The sequence below is a fragment of the Acinonyx jubatus genome, chromosome E3 (genome assembly GCF_027475565.1).
Source record: "Acinonyx jubatus isolate Ajub_Pintada_27869175 chromosome E3, VMU_Ajub_asm_v1.0, whole genome shotgun sequence".
NCBI lineage: Eukaryota > Metazoa > Chordata > Mammalia > Carnivora > Felidae > Acinonyx > Acinonyx jubatus.
Window position 1 is genome coordinate 37,152,646 of NC_069398.1, and position 20,369 is coordinate 37,173,014.

General features: G+C 58.2%; 1 protein-coding gene across 2 annotated transcripts in view; it reads right to left on the reverse strand.

Moving 5' to 3' along the window:
- The window catches only part of LMF1 (lipase maturation factor 1), an 86,878-nt gene that overhangs the window by 48,190 nt on the left and 18,319 nt on the right, over window positions 1-20,369 (reverse strand). The window contains exon 3 of one of the 2 annotated variants that reach the window (XM_027043680.2): window positions 18,399-18,409. In XM_027043680.2, the coding sequence (XP_026899481.1) occupies window positions 18,399-18,409 (11 nt within the window). Of the gene's footprint in view, window positions 1-18,348; window positions 18,410-20,369 lie in introns of both variants that reach the window. The other variant, XM_027043681.2, reaches the window with a different exon arrangement.

Genomic DNA, 20,369 nt, shown 5'->3' on the forward strand with positions numbered 1-20,369 from the left:
TCGCTGCTCTCCGCGGGCACAGACCCGCTTCGGATCCTCCGTCTGCCCCTCTGCAAAACCCCTCTCTCGGCCTCTCCCCAACTTGCATGTGACCTCTCTTGCGAGCACTCTCTCTCTCTCTCTCTCTCTCTCTCAAAAGTAAATAACCATTAAAAAAAAACACAAACAAACAAGAACGTGAGCTCCAGACTGGCCACCAAGGCTACCGGCCCTTCACTGCTGCTGACGGAGAACTTGCTAAAGGACAGGTCAGGCTGGTGACAGGTGGCCTCAGCAATCTCACCGTCGCAGAGAGAGAGGAAAGGTGGTCCGAGCTTTCTGACCGGCAGCGACCAAAGTCCTGGCACCCACAAAACGTCCCTGCCCAAATCAAGGCCGACTCTGGAGTAGCCGGGAGCCCTGTGGCTGGCCCACCGGGCCTGGAGGGCACTCCGCTCTGTGCAGGACTACACAAGTCCTGTCTGGAGCACAGAGGGGGAGGGGGTGGAGAGGCTGCAGAGGGCACCCATCGGGCGTGTCGGTGCGCACTTGGACACGGGGGCCGTAGGAAAGGCGCTTGCTTAGCCGGCCGTCCCCTAACACGGACTGAAGGTGGGAGCTGTCCCCCCCCCCACCCGGTGTCCCGGGTGTGCTGGCAGTGCACGGTCACAGACCCCACCCGGGGCGGCACGTGATGAAGCGCGTCCAGGTCGAACAGCAGCACGTGGGATCTGCGTCACGGCCGGCCGAGCAGGAAGGGAGGCGGTAAGCAAAGCCCGGGCCGCTGCCTGTTCAGGGTCACCGTCAACACGGAGATGGTGTGTGTGTGCTGGAGGGTTTTCATAATCAAAAGTTGAAGAAAAACAGAGCAAGGAATCGGCATCTACGGGGACATCCAGGACCGACTGCCGGCAGGCTCGTGAATCGCAACACACTGAACTGCGATGTTTTAAACTGCCACTTGTCCCAGAAGACAAACTTACAGCGACTATGGGACTAAGTCTGTTAAGAAGATATCTAAAAGCCTCATAGAGAAAATCCCACGTCATCGAGGGACATGCTCGAGTCTCATGCAGGCCAGCAGCACGAGCACGCGTTTCCCGGAAGAGGAGCCAGGAGGGCAGTGGAAAGCCACGGTGTGGGAGCAGGGGGCCTCTGCTACCCAGACCGCTCAGGTGCAGCTGGGAAAACAGCTTCTCTTTCCGAGATAGGAGACCCCTGTTCAGAGGGACTGGCTTCTGTAAGGAGGCAAAGACTCCTAAGGGGGCTGAAGGGTGGGGAGACGCGGCTGGTCGTGCGCCAGCTGTCACGGCCGCCCCGGGGCGGCCTGGCGTGGGAGCAGGAAAAGGGCGGAAGCGTGTTCTCTGCACAGAAGCGCACGCGGGGTGTCACATGGGGCCCGAGGGAAGGAAGGGGAGGATCCAGGAACCTGGCGCACGACAGCCACGTCGCCCAAGAAGACTGAGGACTCTGCTCCAGTCCAGTGGCCACGTGAGAGGCGGCACCGTGCTCCCCAAAGCGCAGGGCCTGCACGTGCAAAGCCCCCTGGGGCTCACACCCGCCCCGGGCTCGGGCCCACCTGTTATTTTCTCAGTTGTTGTTTTCCTCGGGGATTATGACTGTAATTGCTGACTTTGGCATGATCAAAAGGGGGAAAAAGCCAGAGAGCTGTCCATTTGCTGATGCTGAGCCAAGTATCCCGGCCCGGGTCCCGAAGCCACGTGATGGGGCGGCGGGCGCGAGCCTTCCCCCGCGGGCTGCGCCGCGGTGTGCGTTCTGAACGGGCGCCGTGCCGAGGCGGGACCTCCGCGCGAGTCTCGCGACAGAACCACATACGTGCTTAGAATTTGGGAAGGGCCCGAGCCGTGGGGAGTCCGGAAACTTCTGAGGCCTGGAGAATGCCACCTGGCGTGGCGAGAAGCACGGCTTCCTGTCTCCTGAGTCGCTTCATCCCCGAGCCCTGGCCTTTTTTGAGGCACATCGCACAGCTCTCACTCAGATAGGAGGAGGTTTCTTGCCACCCAAACACACAAAACCTGAGACACGGCACAGACTGAGTGGACAGGAGGGCAGTAACCTCACCCTGCCGGCGGAGGCACCGGGCGCCACGCAGCGTGTCCCCTCCCTGCCTCCCCCCGCTCTGGGGACCAACTCCAGAGCACCCGCAGCACTAAATATAGGTCAGGAAGTACTTCGCTGTCCTGCTTTCCTCACACGAACTCACCCGGACTCCCACGCCCACACTGGCCCTCATCCGCGGCTCGACGGAGACCACTGTCTCTCTGGCCTTGCCAGCCCCTCCCCACCTAGTCGACGCCCAGGACTCCCTGACCCCTCCTTGGACCCTCCAGGCACCGCCTGCCTCCAGCGTCTCCTGCCAGCAGCAGCACAGAGCACAGGGCAAGCTCGGACCTGTCCAGACAGGAGACCGATCCGAGGGTCCCTTCCTGGTCTCAACACCCCGCGGTCCTCCGAAAACTGCACTCCTCCCAAGCCCCCAGCACCGGCAGGCCACCGCAGTCCCCGCGCTCAGAACCGGCCCCCGACCCCCTCCCAGGAGAGGAAAGGACTTGTCACCCGGCCAAGGGCACCTGGCTGGGAGCGGACCTCACTGCGCCCCTCAGGCAAAGCTTCACTGGCTCCCTCTCCTCCTCTGGCCGCCCCCACCCGGGCTCCTCCAGTCCTGTGCCCAGCTCACATCTGCTCACATCTGATCCACCACTGATCTCATTTTATTAGAAGCCACTCAGTAAATATTAAGACAAACTTATTATTCCTTAATCAAAAGCAAAGATGTTCACTGAAGATAAACTGGAACTAAGGAGAAAAGCAGTCTGACCACCCAGAGGTAAATCTTACTAATTCCCTGATCATATACTTCAAAATAGTTTTGGAAGATTTTTGTAGAAGCAAATTGCAGGGGTGCCTGGCTGGCTCAGTCGGAAGAGCATGTGACTCTGGATCCCGGGGTTGATTTCAAGCCCCATGCTGTGTTTAGGGATGACTTAAAATATTTTAGCGGCGCCTGGGTGGCTCAGGCGGTTGAGCGTCCGACTTCGGCTCGGGTCACGATCTCGTGGTTTGTGAGTTCAAGCCCCGCGTCGGGCTCTGTGCTGACGGCCCGGAGCCTGGAGCTGCTTCGGATTCTGTGTCTCCCTCCCTCTCTGCCCCTCCCCTGCTCATACTCTGTGTCTCTCAAAAATAAATAAAAATAAAATATTTTTAAAAATGGGATGTAGTATATACAATTTAAAACCCATTTTAACATATCTTAAGTATCTTTTTGTGTGTCGTTACATCGTGGTGTTTAGTCATGCGGAGATGTAATGTTAACTAATTCTCCACAGCTGAACCTTCACGTGTATTTTCATTTTCTCCCGCCATGAACATGGTGCTGAGCCCCTCGCAGTTTGTCCGCACACCCTAATCCTGCCGCAGAAACATCCCGAAGTGAGGCTGGTGACCGGAAGGCACATGTGTGACCGGGCAGCCACACGTCCTCCAGGGAGGCTGCGCCAAGTCGTGTGCTCCCGGCAGTGCCCGCTTGCCCCACCGCCCGCAGCGCTGCCATAGACAGTCCTTCCAAATGCCCACTGTTGGATACAGCAGTCGGTTGTTGGCTTGACAACCGTCTCTCGTCACCACTGGGCTGAATTATTTTACGTGCTTAGCTACGTAAAACCGCTCAGCAAACTGCTCACTGTTCACAGTGGCTTAGTAGTTTGTTCTCAAAAACCCCTCCTGATGCTAAGAGCCGTGACATCCACGCCGTCTCACGCAGCTGCGTACCAGACCCGGGCACGCCGTGAAAACACCTTCCTCAACCCCTCAGTGCAGTTACTTAGTAGATGCCTATGCACACGTCATAACACAAACACAACATGTAACGTAGAAGATGTGTTATGGAGAACACGCACACACGTGTGTGTAAACGCTGCATGTTTATCAACAGGTTCATTTGTTATAGTTCATATTTGGCTTCCCCACACGTCCTACGTGGCTTTTTAAAGATTTAATGTGCTAACACTTACCCTTTGTGCTGTGTACTTTTAAACTCTTACTTTTACAGCAGTTGTGGGTTCGGAGCAAACTGATGAGCCTCGCACCGTTCCCGTAGATTCCTTGCCCCGGGTTCTGTGGTGTTGACCCAGGCGTAGACCTGAGAGACCCCCATCACCATCTGCGTGTAGGCGGCCCCCTCCCCAGCCCCCAGCCAGGATCGCGCTGTGGGCGGCCCCTGAGATGGGCTCCTCTCACGCGGCGTCAGGCCTCTGACGCTCACGGAGGTCCCGATAGTGGTTTGCTGCTGGTCAGTGGTGCGCTGTAAGCATTCACACCCTTCCTGGCTCTGTCCGGCGTGGGGCAGAGAAGCAGTGCCACCCCGTCAGCCACGAGCACATCCAGCACCCGGATCTGGGTGTCTGACACCGTTCCGTGAAAGAGAAGCAAGGCCCCTGGGGAAAGAGCTGAATCGAGGGCTACAGAAGGGAAATCACCAGAAGGGCCTGCAGCTCCCGTAGGGCTGGGAAGTCGGGGGGGGGGGGGGCTCAATAAGGGTGTGGCAGCCAGCCTCGGGGCTCCCCGCAGCCAAGGCTGGGCGATGAGCGCCAAAGCAGGTCCTCGTGGTGCTGGATCCTAGTCTGTGACAATAGAATGAGGAGCCACAGCGACATAAACAAGTATTTAGTAAAGAAATGGGGGAGAAAGGGTAGCTCCTCCTCATAGGGGAACTTCAATTCACAACAGAAGGGATGACGGAAACAGGAAAATCACCGCCAGGACGTCACAGCAATGACGGCCACAAGGAAGCCTAAAGTCAGGGGACAAACCCTGAAGGAAAAACAGGGTAATGGCATAACTTCAAGAAACTCCCCCAATTTTCAACAGCGACTATGTGGCTTTAATGTACATACACAAGTCATTTGAGGGTGTCGCTGAGTCCTCCCTCCCCTGGGGTCGCAGGGCCCAGAGACCGGTTTCCAGAGGACAGAGGAGGGACGGGAAAATGCACCCGACACAGGACACACCCGGAAACACACCTCCACCAGGCGATCCAGGTCAGCATCACCTGTGGGGAGTCGTGAGGACTCAGACACCCGATCTGGCGACGAGAAGGGCACCTCCCCCCCCAGCCCCCGTGACCCGTCTCGTCACGAGAAACACCAGGTAAACGCAATGTGAGGGACGCTGTACCAAGTAAGTGACCAGAACTGCTCAGAACTGTCAAAGTCAGGAGAGTCCGGGAGGCTGGCACAGACCCCAGGGGGCAAAGCGGACGAGGCGGCATGTGCAGTGTGGCCCAGGAGGGGCCCCGGGACTGGGGGGCACTGGTGGGAAAGCTAGGGACACCCAACCACGGTCTCGTCGAGCTGACCGTCCCGCCAGTGCTGACGTCTCTGTTCCACCAGTTACGTGCCACCTGCGGGGACGCAGGGCGGAGGCTGACGGGGACTCTGCAACATTTCTGAGTCAGAAACTATGTCAGGACCACCTTTTCAGAGGTCCTGTTGGCACCCTTTCGCCAGGGACAAGCCACAGCCTCGGGTCAGCGCCCGGCTCGGCCCCGCCCCAGGGTGGGCACATGCCTGGCCATCATGAAGAGGACAGGGTCTCGGGGGCTCTGCCTTGTACGGGAGCCCCCCTCACCCTGGAAACCCGGGACCAAAGTGTGGCCGTGCCACTGCTAACCCCGAATCCACCCTGGCTCTTACCGAGGAGCACGGACCTCAGACGGCGCCTCGGAGGCTGCCTCTGGCTCCACCGTTAGTCTTCCATTTTGTGCTTTGCCTCTGGTTGTGTTCAGCCGACGGACTGTGGTCCTCTTGCTCGGCGCTTCTGTGCCCAGTTCAGGGCCGAGCAGGAGGAGGTGCTGTGTGCCCAGACCCGAGGCTGCCACGCTGTCGGGCCAGCCACGCCCTGGACGATGGCCGCACGTGCCTCAGCGCAGCCATCTCTCAGAAGCACCAGAACGCATGCTACGGCTGTGCTGGCGGTCTGAGTTCCGGAGACACGTCATCGAAAAAAAAAAACCAATGCGTTTTCTCCATATACCAAGTCACACCCTCCACCGAGCATAGGGCCCTGAGCTGTCAGCGGCCTTGAGAAGAGTGACAACATAAGAATGTGCCAGCCTAGAAAAACCCAGACCGCTTGCCTCCTCGCGGCATCCGAGTGTGGACCCGTGCACAGGCTCACCAGGGACCAGCCACGCTGTGATCGAGGCCCTCCCCGTCCCATGTGCTGTGGTGGTGGTGGGGACCCCCTGAAGCCCCAGCCCTCCTGCGCGGACTCTCGGGTGAGAGGAAGGCAGGTAGAGAAATGATAAGCCGACAGATAACGCAAAGACCCACGTCAGAGGGTGGTGGGTTGGAGAAAAACGAAACCGGGCCCGGGGCTGGGAAGCACGGCTGTGCAGGTGCAGGAGGTGGACTGGAGAGAGGCATGCGGCCCTGGGGGCTACTGTCCCACAGTGGGAGCAGCCAGTGTGGAGGCAGGTGCGAATGGACGTGGTACAAAAATTAATCACAATCCTGTCCGCACGTCAGTCTTCCAAATGTTCAAAAGCTACTCGTCAAGGCTAATACCAAATGGAAAACCAGCAATGCTCTTCCTTGTCAAAGGTATTTAATGTTTATTTATTTTTGAGAGAGACAGAATGTGAGTGGGGGAGGGGCAGAGAGAGACTGAGACACAGGATCGGAAGCAGGCTCCAGGCTCCGAGCCGTCAGCACAGAGCCCGACGCGGGGCTCAAACTCACGAACTGCGAGATCATGACCTGAGCCGAAGCCGGACGCTCAACGGACGGAGCCACCCAGGCGCCCCCAAAGGTATTTAAATATGAGACCCACCACATGCCCATAATAAGTACAGGGATCGTGCTTTAAAAGAGGTATAAAATTCTCAGTAAGAGGACACAAGCCATTAAGAAGAGATGCGTTGTACACACTTAGGAACTATTAACGGCACTAAAACTGCACCGGTATCAGTGTCTCCATTCAATGAATCCACACAGACAAGAGCTGCTATTGTAACAGCAACAAAGCGTGGCTTCCTCGCTTAAAATTTCTGTTTTAAAATATCAAAGCATTTACAAAAGAAACTGGCACACAGCTGCTACTCCAGGGCTAACCTAACAATGCCTCTCCCTGTTAGTGGCGTTGGCAAAGGTCAGGCTTGCCGATGCTGTGTTCCTCTTGCATCCAACAATGGGGCATCGGAGCCAGGAAGCTCCAGGGACACACGCCAGACTCTGGAGGTTCCAGGCCAGCCAGTGGCTGCAATGGTGTCTGAGGAGACCAAAGCCATTCTCTGGCCTCCCAGCTGTTCACTGTGATTCAGGACACATCAGCGTTTACCTGGCAGGGAAGGAGCATGGGGGCAATGGTTCCTCTTGCCTCAGACAGGCGACTGCAGAAGTAAAGGGAAGGACCCATCTCACCAGTTGCTTTTAGCTATGACCAAATGAGATCAAATGTGATAAAAAAAAAAAATGTGATCAAAACATGGGCTTAAAATGGATTCTTCCTGAGGAAGAATAATGCTCTAGAATATGCATGGGGAAGAAGGCTGTGGACAAGTGGCTGTGTCTCTGAGCCTTACCCCAGCACAACTGCAGGTACCTGTCTCTGTGAACTATAAAGATCTCTAAGATGGGAAGAAGGACAAATAGGTCAGTGGTACCCAATCTGGCAAAGAGTTAACCTGCCCCGCAGTCTCCAAATCCAGAGACCTATAAAGCATCCACTCCAGGTGGTAATAGTTCCCAAGAAAAAATCTCTATGAAGGGGGTGGGGAATAGGGAAAGGAAGTGACAGATTATCTAATATGTTTGTTTCAGTAAAAATAGTATAGGAGGAAGTCAAAGAGTTGTGTTGGTGAATTTGGAATGAAATGTTAAAGCATGATCAGAGATGAAAAACAAAGCAAACCAAAAAAGAAGAGGCAACTATTAACTCCAGGGAAAACAACGAGTTACTAGAAACAAGTGAGCACAATTTACTGTTGGCTCAGCAGATGACATTTACACAATGTAAAGACTGAATATGAATTTCATATACTATATTTGTGACACACTTGTACTGAGATGAGGGAAAGAGAAGGATATGGGAGGGAGAGTAATCCTTATCATTCATAATAGGAAGAATATAGAAAAAAGCTTAAGTGATACACCAAGAATAGTCTCCATAAATGTATTATTCAGAAATATGGAGATAAATACCAGCAATGGTAAAAAAGTAAAGGAGTTGCTCCAGGAAACAGAATGGAGGTGAGCAGAGGTAAAAGACACTGCTGTTTTTGTTATAAGCTGTGACATACAATTTCTTCCTAGTCCATGCACATTTCTAATGTTTCTTAGAATTAGAAGAACAATCTTAAGGCCCAATTATCTGCTCACAGTGTAATAAAATCAGAAACTGGTCAACGAAAGGTACCCTACAAAACCCTGAGGGCTTGAGACTTTGGAAGCTCTTCTCTAAACAGCACTTGGACCAAAGAGACATCAGCACTGACAATTATAAAAAAGTATACTGTGTGCCATTATCAGGAAGACACTGGACTCTCAAACAGGCAGGGTGGGTGGCCAGAGACACAGAGGGGAGTGGTCACCTGCCTCTATGCTTTCATTAGCAGGCAAGAAGAGATGGAAAATTAATGAGTTAAACAATCAACTCAAGATCTTAGGAAATAATAAACCCTTTCCTCCCAGAAAAAGGAAACAACCTATAAAAAGTAAAAATTAATGAGCTAGAACACATTTTTTAAAAAATCAGATAAAACCAGTTATTTGAAAAGACCCACCATGGAGACAACCTAAGGCTGTTTTGACCACAGGGATAAAGGAGGGAACAGACAAGCACTCAGTAGTGCCCAGGAGCTGAGCTAGAACTACAGCTGGGAGTAGGGGTGCAAAGGCCACGTTGAATAGCATGCAGCCATAATGGTAACAGCAGGAGGGTGTGGGGGACGAGTGTGTGGCAGTCGGACAGACCCTGGCCGCAGGGACTTCAGCAAGTCTCCAGAAAACAGGGTGGTGATAAAACCATGGTTCTCAACCCCCAGGGGACCAGCATCCAGGAGACTCAACAGTTCATCAAACGTGATGTCACCATCACAAACATGGGCTGACAAGAGACACTGTATTAATTCCAAAGCACATGGCTCTGCCGCATTTCATCTATAACAACTTTCCTGTTCTAAAGTCTTAAGTTGGATACAAACCCTTTTCCACATTTCTATTTCAAATCATTGGAAATAAATCCAAAAGCCCCCCAAAAGCAAATGCTAGTCAAACATCCACATCTACACAATTTAATAAAAATAAAAGGCAATTTAGAAGCATTTCAGACAAAAGCCACCCACGTGGATTCAGAACTAGAAGTGTGAATAAAAGCAACAAAATGCTTCTTTTCTATTCTAGAGTTCTGCATATTAAAGAGATAAGCAAGTTTCAGAAATAGAAATGGGTAGCTAGATGTGATGGGGAAAATGGAGAATAAGCAAAATGTTAATGACCACGTAAGGAAGAAAGGTCTTTAAAACAGATTTTCTTCTAGGTCTTAGTAATTCTCACCAGATAGTCCTAAGCGAAGAGAATGGCCCATAATCAGCCCCATCTGGGTGTGCGGTGACCTTCACCTGAGCGTGTGTGCACATGTGTTCGCACACAGATCTGAGGAGGCATCAGGGTAAGAGAATACGGTAAGACAGGGGTTACCGGGGGGAAGGAGCAGACCGTAGATGCAAAAGACCACACTGGAAGACAGCACCATGTACCATGTGTGCACACGAGGGAGAAGAGCCCAGCACCTTGAGACACTTGCCCGAAGGGGCCCCGGCACCCCAGACCTGACTTTCCCCTTTCAACACGCTGGGCTGAACACTGCACACCCCGGGGGACAACTGTGCCACGTGGGTCACAGCCAGGAGCGCCTTCAGTGACGCCCGGGGCCGCAGCCCCTCAGGACGGCTCCTTCTCTCCAGGAGCATAGTCTCCCTGCACTGGTGACCCCAGGGACCGGAGAAGGGAACAGTGGTGTGCCGACAGAGCCAGCCAGACAAAGAGAGGATGGCGGGGCCGGTGGGGGCGGAAATGAGGCAAGAATACTCCCCCTGGCACCCGGGTGGCTCAGTCGATTGAGTGTCCGACTTCGGCTCAGGCCATGATCTCACAGTTCGTGGGTTCGAGCCCCACGTCAGGCTCTGTGCTGACAGCCCAGAGCCTGGAGCCTGCCTCGGATTCTGCGTCTCCCTCTCTCTTTGCTCCTCCCCTGCTCACACGCTCTCTGTCAAAAATAAACAAAGATTAAAAAAAAATTTTTTTTTAATCAGAAAAAAAAAAAAAAGAATGCTCCCCCTGGATCAGGACCAGCCCCAAGACCCTGACGGAGAGAGCACCAGAAACTCCAGGCAGCCCGGGTCACTACAGAGAACACCCAACACAGGCCGACAACAGGAGGTCTCTGGGCCTGTCTCTCAGGCGGTCGTGGCCAGCCGGGGCTGCTCACAGTGGGTAAAGGGCAGAAGCCATTCAAGACGGTTCCTCTCACTCTGGAAAGGGCTATGCCTGCTAGTTGAGATGCTTCCCAGCCCACGCAGGTCACATGGGAGCTCTAAAGACCACCTGGCACGGGCTTCTCTGTCCCTCCTAAGGACCCGAGCGGACAAGAGACCAAATCCAAACAATGCTGAGCAGCCGGTGTCACTGGCGGGGAGCAAGGAGAGGGAGAGCGGACACCCACGGAGCCATGCGAGGAGAGTGTCTGTGTCAAGCCCCAGCACCCCGGAAACCACAGGGAAAGACGCCCCCGAGAGGCTGCACAGCCCGGCGAGCTCACAGGCCAGGACAGGAGAGGCTGCCTCTGATTATGGGAGTAATGCGATTACGAGAAACTGCTTTCTCAGGCTTGGGGGCTGGGAAGGGAATTAGACGAACCATCGATCAGAGCAGAGGATATGAGATCCGGGCAAAGCGCAGAGCTGGGACACAAGGGTCTGGAGACGGTTTGGTGGCATCCGCTGTCACGGAGTCCGCCCGGCCCTCGGAGGCGGTCTCATCGCTTCCTGCAGGCAAGCTCCGCTCCAGCACTAATAGGTTTTAATAAAAACTTCCAATTGGACCAGTAAACCCCTCATTAAGCTGTTTTTAAAGCACGAATTTAAGAGCAGCAAGGGTAAGGGGTCACAAGCAGCATTTAATTCACGACGGCTGGTGGGAGGTGCTGCTGGGACGGACACCGGAGTTCAAGGGTCCAGGCCACATTCGCACCGATGCCAGCACAGGACCTGCCTGAAAAGCGCACCTAATGAGGCGGCAGCGACCGGAGGAGAGTGCCAAACGCCCGGGGGGCTGCTCCTCTGAGCACAGCCACAGCCTGCAGGGACTCGCTCGCCCCTGACGCCCTGCACGGCACGTGTGCGCCCCGCCTGCACCTCTGAGTGCAGGACCGGCACCCGCCCGCCCGTCCCCCCGGCCCACCCACGGACCTCCTGCTGCCATCCGGCCCTCTTGGCCTCGGGAGATGGCGGTCGGCCCCCAATCTCCTCCAGGGTCCTGCTTCCTGGCCCCGTGGCCCGCGGCCGGCCCTGCCGGTGAGGACTACACCCGGCGTTCAGCACACCAGGATAAATGAGTAGCTCATCCACTGAGCTGCTTTCTGAAACCAAGCGTCGCTGACGCATCTTGTTCTCGGCCAGACGGGCCTGCAGTGAAAACAGAACGCTCTTTTCCTACAAAGGAAAGTCCCAAGCCGTGGAGCCCGCCGGAGTCCTTCTCTCAGACCCCTCGCGCCCCAGGGACGGGTGCCTGGGCGGCCTGACGCAGGAGGACCCGTGCTGCTGACTTGCTTCCGGTGTTCAAGCACTGCGTGAGGTTTCAAGCCGCGAGCCGCACCTGAGGAAACGAAGCAGGCCTGGGACCGCAGCTGCCCACTGTCCCGGCAGCGCTAACGGCACTAACGAACGTCTGAGCGTTCACGCGGCCTGAGGGGCTTGTATCAGTTTCTACCTGCAGTTTCCCGCCCCAGCTGGGCTGCTGAGCCTCGGAAGGAAGGGGCCACATCTCCACGCCCCTCAACAAAGGACCTTAACCACGACGGCACCAAAACACAACACAGCCCGTGCGGCCACAGGCAGAATGACGAAAAGCTACGGAAATATCACCCCCTTGAAAGAAGACTATGGCATAAACCAAGCGCGCTCAGGGAGCTCATGCCCACGTGAACACCAAGGTTCCCGAAACTCCTGATAGAAGATCAGTGTCGGGGGAGGTGGGGACCCGGACCTGCCTGGGAGACCGCCTGGAGGCCAACACCAGCACATGCTGGGGTCCCTCAAGCTAAAATCACAATCCGAGTTACCAGATCCTTTCTAGGGCCGGAGACACTCCGGAAGCCTCAGGGCCTTGAACAGCAGAGAGGTCTCATCATGTGTGTGTCTGGGCACAAGGGCCCTGTGATGGCTCAGCTCCTGGTCACGGGGCCTGTCCCCTCTGCAGCCGCCAGCCGGCCTCCCCTGGTGCCCGCAGCCGGCCTAGGCCCGGAGGGGTGGAGCCCCGCATCGGCTCCAACACTGGGGGGAAGCCGCACGACTCAGTCCCGAGGACAGGGGGCCCTTCCTGGGTCCCCACCTCACCCAAAACAGGTGGCCATCAGGCCTCAGGCCACATTGGGAGGCTGTGGGCCAAGAGCAGCCCCTTCTGGGCAGAAAAGACCGGAAATACCAGCCGGCCCGGCCTGCTGGTTGCTACACTGCTTTCAAGGACGGCGCAAGGGCCCCACCCTGAGCTCATGATCATCAAAGAGCACTTTCCGCTGGGGAGCAGGAAACAGCACTTACAGGGGACCTGAATTAATTACCTTTACACCCACTCTTTGAAGTAAGAGTTACCAACCCAGTGGCCTTCAAGGCACAGCTACACCGAGAGCCTCGGCAGAGACACAAGTGGCAAAGCAGCCTCCTAGCACCCGGTCGACAGTGGCCTTCCTGTGTCCTGGAGCAAACAGCCCTACTGCCATGACCGTCACCTTAGCCGGAGTCCCAGCCGGCTGCAAACAGGCACTCGAGAGCCCGGTCCCGGGACAGCAGCAGGTGCCACTCACGATGGGGAGCGGGCCCTCAGGACCGTGGAAAATGTTCCAGACACTTGGACATCCTGAGAAACGTGTGGTCGTTCTGAACAAGGGGAAGGCGCTAGAAAGAGGATGCGGCCCCGCGGCCCTCCTCCCAAACCGAAGGGAGTTATACTCACCCACCGCGTCCTTACAGGGTCAGAGAAGGCGGCAGCTTGAGTCCGCAGAGGTAAACAGCCGTGCCCACTCACGGCCTGGCCGGCGACCGCACAGAACTTCCCACAGGGGCGGAAGTGGGCTGTGCCGTGCGTGTGGCTGCCGGGCGCTTGCCGTGGCGCAGGTGTGGTTAAGGAGCTGCACCTGGTCTCACCTGACTCTCATCAAGCCGCCCCGCGACGGCTGGTGATGGAGCAGCTCCGGGGGCCGCGGGCCGGGGCCCGAGTTCTTCGGTAACGTGTACCCTGTGCAGCTTAGCGCTCGGCGCGGCCTCGTCAAAGTCCACTTTGCAGAATAGAGACACGATAAATGTAACTAAAACGAACCCAGAACGGCACGGACACACAGGCCCAGAGGGCCTGCTCCTCGTGAGAACCGAGTTCCTGCGGGCAGCCCCAGGTGAGGCCGACGGGCCCCCGCCTGGAGGCCTGAGTCCTTTCCGTTTGGTGGCTCTGGGGCTTGGTGGCCGGGCCGGTGGCTGTCGTCCTGTGAGATTAGCGAGGGAGAGAGCAGCCCGGGACGCCGAGGGGCCACACCAAGCGCACCCCACACGCCGCCTTCTTCCTCGGGGGCCTGCTTCCACGGGAGACATGTCAGCAGCGCCACCGGCTCCCGGCGATGCAGCCGGGGCTCACGAGCGCACACGGATGCACAGGTCGGGGACAGACTTGTTTAAACTCGGAGCAAAACGGAGGCTGTTTGCCCGAGTCTCCCGACGCCAGTGTTCCCGCCGAGGACGCCCTCGCAGCCTCACAGATGCCCGCAAGGCTCGGGCACCTCCAACCCCGGGGACCGGAGGGGCTGGGGCTCTGGTCTCTGCCTCCATTTCCCACGTGAGGCCTCGTGCGGCCCCCTCCCCACGCAGCTCTCCTAAGCGCGGGGGCTTTGGCAGAGGGGCCGGCACGGGTCTCCCGAAGCCTCGTCGCCTCGGGGGAGGCAGGCCCACAAACCTCGGCCACCACACCTGCCGCTTCACCGCCACAGGCGAGCGCGTCCTCTGGCTTCACGGCCGCCGATTTTATGGTAGCTATGGTAACCGCCCCGGATTCAGGGCACGGGGTGCTTTTCCCACCTGGAAAAGGAGTTAGGGTCTGCCGGGTCTCGGTCACAACTGGAAAACAACCATACTCCTGCAGCCGCAGGTAAATCAAGCAGATTTTAGCAAGACGAGAGGGAGAAGGCAGGTTTCTTGGAGGAGCGTCTCGCGGTCACGTGGACCCTAACGCTCTCGCCGACGGCGAACTTCACGCCCAGACTTCCAGCCTCCCCTGCTCCCAAGCACATGAGGCTGGCAGGGTACTAACTTGCTCTTACGGTTAAGAAGCGCTCCACAGGCAAGGGGGACGGGGAACCATCCCTGCTCTCTTCTGGCCTAAAAGTTAAAGACACAAGCCCGAGAAGGAAGGCCGCACACGGACGCAGCTGACCACGACCACGCTGGCCGCCCCTGACACCGAAGGCGCCCGGCCGGCTGAGAAGGTGATGAGGGACACGGGCCCAGGGCAGACGCAGAGCCTCACTTTCGATTTTAAATTTCGACTCCGGCTTTGTCACCCACCTTTTAAGGTAATTGAAGATCGGAGAAATAGTCCGTGTTCCTGTTCCTCTTGCCAGAATCTGATGCTCTTCCTTCGAGTTGATGACGCTTTTCCTTCGAGTTGATGCCCATTTCTGTGACTTCAAGCGTCTTTGCCTGCAGAACCCCTCACCAGCCCTGGCAGAGCAGCAGGGACAGCCCGCATGTACCTTCCTGTTGAGGATGTGGTGTGGCCAGCCGGGGGTCCTCCCTCCTCTCTGGCACCGACAGGCGTGCTGCAGTGATGTGCCTGTGGCACCGCTGGCCGCAAGGAAGCTTCTCTGGTCCTCTTTGGTCCTCACCCGTCTGACCACGATGTGTGTGGGAGGGTCTGTGGCATGCGCCTTTCATTCGGGTCTGGACAGTCCTCGGCTTTTATTCCTTCAACGTTCTTCTGCCTGCTGTCCCCGCTGGCGTGCGCCCCGCCCCACTGCACGGCCAGCAAGGACACCCTGTGCCCAGCGCCCCTGCCGGCCCTGTCTGCTGCTCTGTCGGCCGGGCGGGCGGCACGTCTGTGCGTGGGCACCGTCGTGGCTCTTGCTGGGGCAAACAGACCCACCCCTTCCTTCCCCGACGGCTCCAATATCGGGGTCACCCCTGCTGCCTGCAGGCTCCTTTTCCCCCTGCGTGTGTACATCTAGAAATTCTTGTTTAGGTCAAACGCTGTGTAGAGAAACGGTGGGTCCGGAGTGGAAGTGATTACCCAGAAGTGAGCATCTGCAGTGAGGCTGTGGTCCGGCAGGGAGGGTCGGTGGGACGGGGTCATCTGGCCGGAAAACCGACTGTGGTCTGTGAGTGACCCCAGCACGGGGCCTGGGGGCAGCCTCTCCCCATGGTCCTTGCCCACCCGTCGGCAGAGGAGGGCCCTTCCCAGCCTCCTCCTGACCCCCTCCAGCCCACTGAGCAGCTGAGTGGCAGCACAATTGCGCCCCCTCCACAGGACACGGCCTCTGCTTCAACCCCCCTCCCCGGGGCCTCGGGGCTTGATGTCCCTACCCCAGGGCAGTCTGTTCCCTCCAGCACGGGCCACCAGGGAGACCCTCTTCGGCTTCCTGCCCTGCCTGCCCCAGGCCTTCTCGCATGCCCAGGGAGGCCCGCAGACTGGAGCTCGGAGCTGCCACGTCTGGGACAGTTGCGGGGGCCTCTCCTTGCCAACCCCCCCCCCCCCGGCTCTCGGGCTCAAAGGTGAAACCAGTCACGGCCCCACGCTCCCGAGCGGGAGCTGGGGGTTCAGACCCTGCAGCTGCTCCACTGACTGGGCTCGCGTGGGTCAGGCCACGAGGCGGTCTCGCACAGCACCCAGCCCCCGCTCCCCGTGGGACGGGAGGGATGGCTGTCGGGGAGGCTGTCTCCTTCTCAGCATCCTGCTTGCAGATGGCCAGGACGGGGCTGGTGTGCTTGTGGGTGTCCCAGGGGGCCTGAACAGGACATACGCGATCCCCGGGGCGGGCCGCTTCCTGCCGGACTTTCAGCCAGACACCTGGCAGCCCCCTCAGGCCATCCTCGCCAGCACCCCTCCTGCGTCACTCGTGGTCCCGCAGGGGACGGCCTGCGTCCCCGCCAACTGCCGCTCTCGCGTCGCGTGCTCTCAGGAATGAGGACACGTCCCCCGTGTCCTGGCAGTGCCCGCTCCTCACCTCTGTTTGTGCTGGCATGAGCACAGCCCCCGGCCTCTGGCCCTTGTCTCGGCCGTGCTCCCCCCACCGTCCTGCCAGGCCTCCGTGTGTCCGATGGCATCAGGGCGTTCTGTCGATCTGCTCTTCTGGCTGGAACGTGACTCTGTGACGCCGATGCCATCGCCGCCGTGGTCTTTAGGGCTACGCGTCCTGTCCCTGTGCCCCCCTCTGTCTTTCCAGATCACTTGGGTTTCTCAGAACACCACTCTGTCCAGCATTTTACCCGCATCTCCACGTGTTTCCGGTGACTGCTCGAGGGGTCACAATATGCACCCTGAACCCTCCTGCACTCTCCTCGGGGTGTGCGGCTCCACTCGCAGCATGGAAACCCACGACCACGCGGGTCCACCTGCCGCCCTGCGAGCCCCGTCAGGCCCGTCGCGTGCGTCCGCTCTGGGAGCGTCATGGGTCTCAGAAGGCAAACGACTTGTTTTGTTTTAAACAGTCAGGCGTGCCGCAGACGAAGTAAGAACAGGAAGCGGTCTTTCACGCTGACCCGCGGACTCCGCTCTGGGCTCCACACGCCTCCCGGAGGCCGGGTCTTCCCTCCCGTCCCTTCCGGCCACCCGGAGCAGGGAGCGCACCTCGGCGGCACCCAGTCCCCGACACAGGGCCCTGGCTCCCGGCTTCCATTTGAGGCGCCCGCTCACCGGCCCTGAGCCCTCAGGGCCGCGTCCAGACCCGCGTCCAGACCCACCTACCGCTCTCAGGACTCTCCCTTTCCCTCGGTCGGCACCACCCAATGGCGCGGGAGACACAGTTTCCTTCCCGCGCACGCTGTGTGGACTTCCCCGGGCTTCTTGCATCTGTACAGTCGTGTCTCCAACCAACGTGGGGACGTTGCCACCTGCCCCTCGTGCCGGGGCCCCGCACACATGCCGCCAGCCTCCGAGCTCTCCCCTGGGTGCCTGAGCTCTGCGCGGCCTGGGGGGGCTCTAGGCCCCGCTCCGTGCCACCGTCACCCAGCCCCTCTGGGAAGTCCTTCATTTCACACACCGTATTTTTCAGTTCTCGACTTTCCGTCTGCTTCTTTTCTCATCTCGTTGGTTTCTCTCCTGAGAGCTCTTCTCATTCTTCAGGGCCTCAATGCAGTCACCAGTCCCCACGGCTGCGCTGGGCTGGCCTGAGGATGGCCTCTGTTGACGATCGTTTCCCTCCAGGACGGGCCTGCCGTCCTGGCCCATTGCTCCTCGTGTGGTTGGGGAGCGTGCTGGGGCGCCGAGGGCGGCACGGTGTGGGGTGTGTGGCTCCTCGCGTCCCCTTGGAGCGTGCTGACGTGTCCGTGTATCAGCAGGTGAGAAGGTGAGACCCACAGGTGGGCTGTGCTGGGCCCTATCCACCGGGGGGCCCCCTTGCCTCTGAACAAATGCTACCCACGCGCTCACGGTGGGTGCAGCACTACCCGCACGGCATGGAATCACTGCCCGACGTCCTCCCCTTACCGAGCAAAGAAATCGGGCCGCCGCGGGCTGTCCCACCACCCTCAGCCCTGGGTGAGCTCCTCCTCTGCCCAGGGGTGTCCCGGGCACTCAGCGCGGCCCGGGGGGGAGAAGGGTTGGCCTGCAGGACGGCCTGGCCTTCACCCAAGGAACAGTGTTGATCCGTGAGGACACTGTGCGCTCACTGCGGTGGGGCCACTCGCACAGCCGTCTGACGCTGCCTTCTACCCACAGCACACCCCAATGTCACGAGTCCCCAGGTCTGCACCGGGCTGGCGCTCCGGGCACGGAAGCTGGCGTGGGCCAGGACTCCAGGTTCGATCACAGACATCGGCCAACGTGGTGACAGACTCTCAGGCGAGGCGAGAGGCAGAAAAAGCGCACGGGTACATACCCCACACACATGCCAAACTCCCACAGCGTCGCTTTCTGATTTCCACTTACCAAACGAATACCTGAAAAACAGAAGAAACGTGTATTAAAATTTTGGCTTGCTTTGTCAAAAAACTTACAAGACTAAAGCATCCTGCTACCCAGCTAAGTAAAGCCCACTTCAGTGACCCCAGGACACCGTGGGTCAGGTCACAGACCCCATGGGCACTAAATGTGGGGAAGGTGGGCATAAGGGGGACCCCCAGGTGCTACGTGTGTGGCCAGAAGCCCTGTCTGCCCAGGCCCTGCCCCACATACGGGGTCCCAGCCCATGCTCACAGCAGGCCAATCAAGAAATCTTTTAGGGGGGCACTTGGGTGGCTCAGTCGGTTAACCGTCCGACTTCGGCTCAGGTCGTGATCTCACGGTTCGTGAGTTTGAGTCCCGCGTCGGGCTCTGGGCTGACAGCTCAGAGCCTGGAGCTGCTTCGGATTCTGTGTCTCCCTCTCTCTGCCCCTCCCCGACTCATGTCTGTCTCTGTGTCTTTCTCTCAAAAATAAATAAAAGTAAAAAATAAATCTCTTGGAAAAAGGAAATGTAATAGTGGATATCTGGCAGTAAATAATTTCTGTACATAGTCAAACACCATGGAATGTCATACCCTAGAATCAGAAAGTTTGAAGGACACCTAGTACCCTGAGCACAGATCATCAGAAAGGGGTCCCTACAAGGAAGGGCGGCCTTCACTGTGGAGTGCGTGCCCAGGCGCAGGCTGCTGCCCCCACGGAACGGAAATGGCCCCATTCCGCTCCCTGAACCTCCCAGAACAGAGGCAGGAGTCCGTGTCCGTGCATCGGCTCTCTTTTCAGTCAGTGCTCCGTCAACGCATCTGGGCCCCAGGCGACGTTCAAGGCGGACGTGGGTGGTGGGGCGCAGCCAGGGCGGCTGGTGGCGGGCCCGGTGGGGGGCTGCTGCATTTAGGACAAAACGAGGCTTGCATCGTCCACCGTCCGGAGGGAGCGGCCACGCAGCGCGCCCTGTGGCACCAACCGTGACCCCCGCACCCCCCGCGGCCCTCTGGCATCTGCTCTGGGCGCTCTTTGAAGTGCAGGCTCTGTCCTCTCTCTCCAAGGGACGCGGCAGAGGCGGCTTCCTCCGCAGGAAGGACCCCCTGAGCCTCCCCGATGCCGGTCCAAGTTTTTGGAGATAATCCTTTCTTCTCTGGGGGCCAGGAAGGTGGGGAGAGAAAGGGACGGCTGCACAGCCATCCTGACTCGCTACAAAGGGCCCTTGAGGAGTACTGCCAAAGTAAAGCGCAGATAAAAGGATCGGAAAGCCGACGTTGTGGAAAGTTGATGCTGGGGGGGCAGCTGGAGTGAAGTCACGGTTGGGGCTCCCAGGGTTCTAGCAGGTTCCAGCGTCCGAGACAGAAAGAGCCGCTGCGGTGAGACCCATCTGTAAAACCACTTAAACTCATGCAATAGCGGCTGCTGAACTCTAGCTGTCTTGTCACACGTCGCCGGTTCCCGGGACGGTGAAGCCCCAAGAGCAAGAGGGCAGACACCCAAAGTCCCCACTGATGTGACCGGGAGACCCGCCTCCCCTGCAGAAGCCTCCCAGTACCCGGCTCCCCGCCCCACACCTGGGCTGTGCGCCCGGACTCGGACAAACCGACTTCACCGCGGACAAGGTCACCCAAGGGACCTCACCGGGCGGGGAGGGTCAGCAGCGGCACAGATGAGGCTCGTCAGTGGCACTGACCACCCGTGTGACGTGACGTGACGTGACGTGACGTGACGTGACGTGACGAGATGGGTGTGCGATCTCCGTGGCCTTCTCCCCGAACCCACAACCCAGCCCAGTCGCGAGAAGAGCGTCAGACGGGTCCCGACCCACAGCATCCCTGACCAGTCCTGTAAGCTGGGGGGTCAGAGACACTGTCCCGGCCCAGAAGAGCCTAAGGGGACGTGACACCCAAATGTCCTGTGGCTCCTGGGGGAGGGGGATCCTGGGACAGAAGAGGTCAGTATCAATCTGACAAGG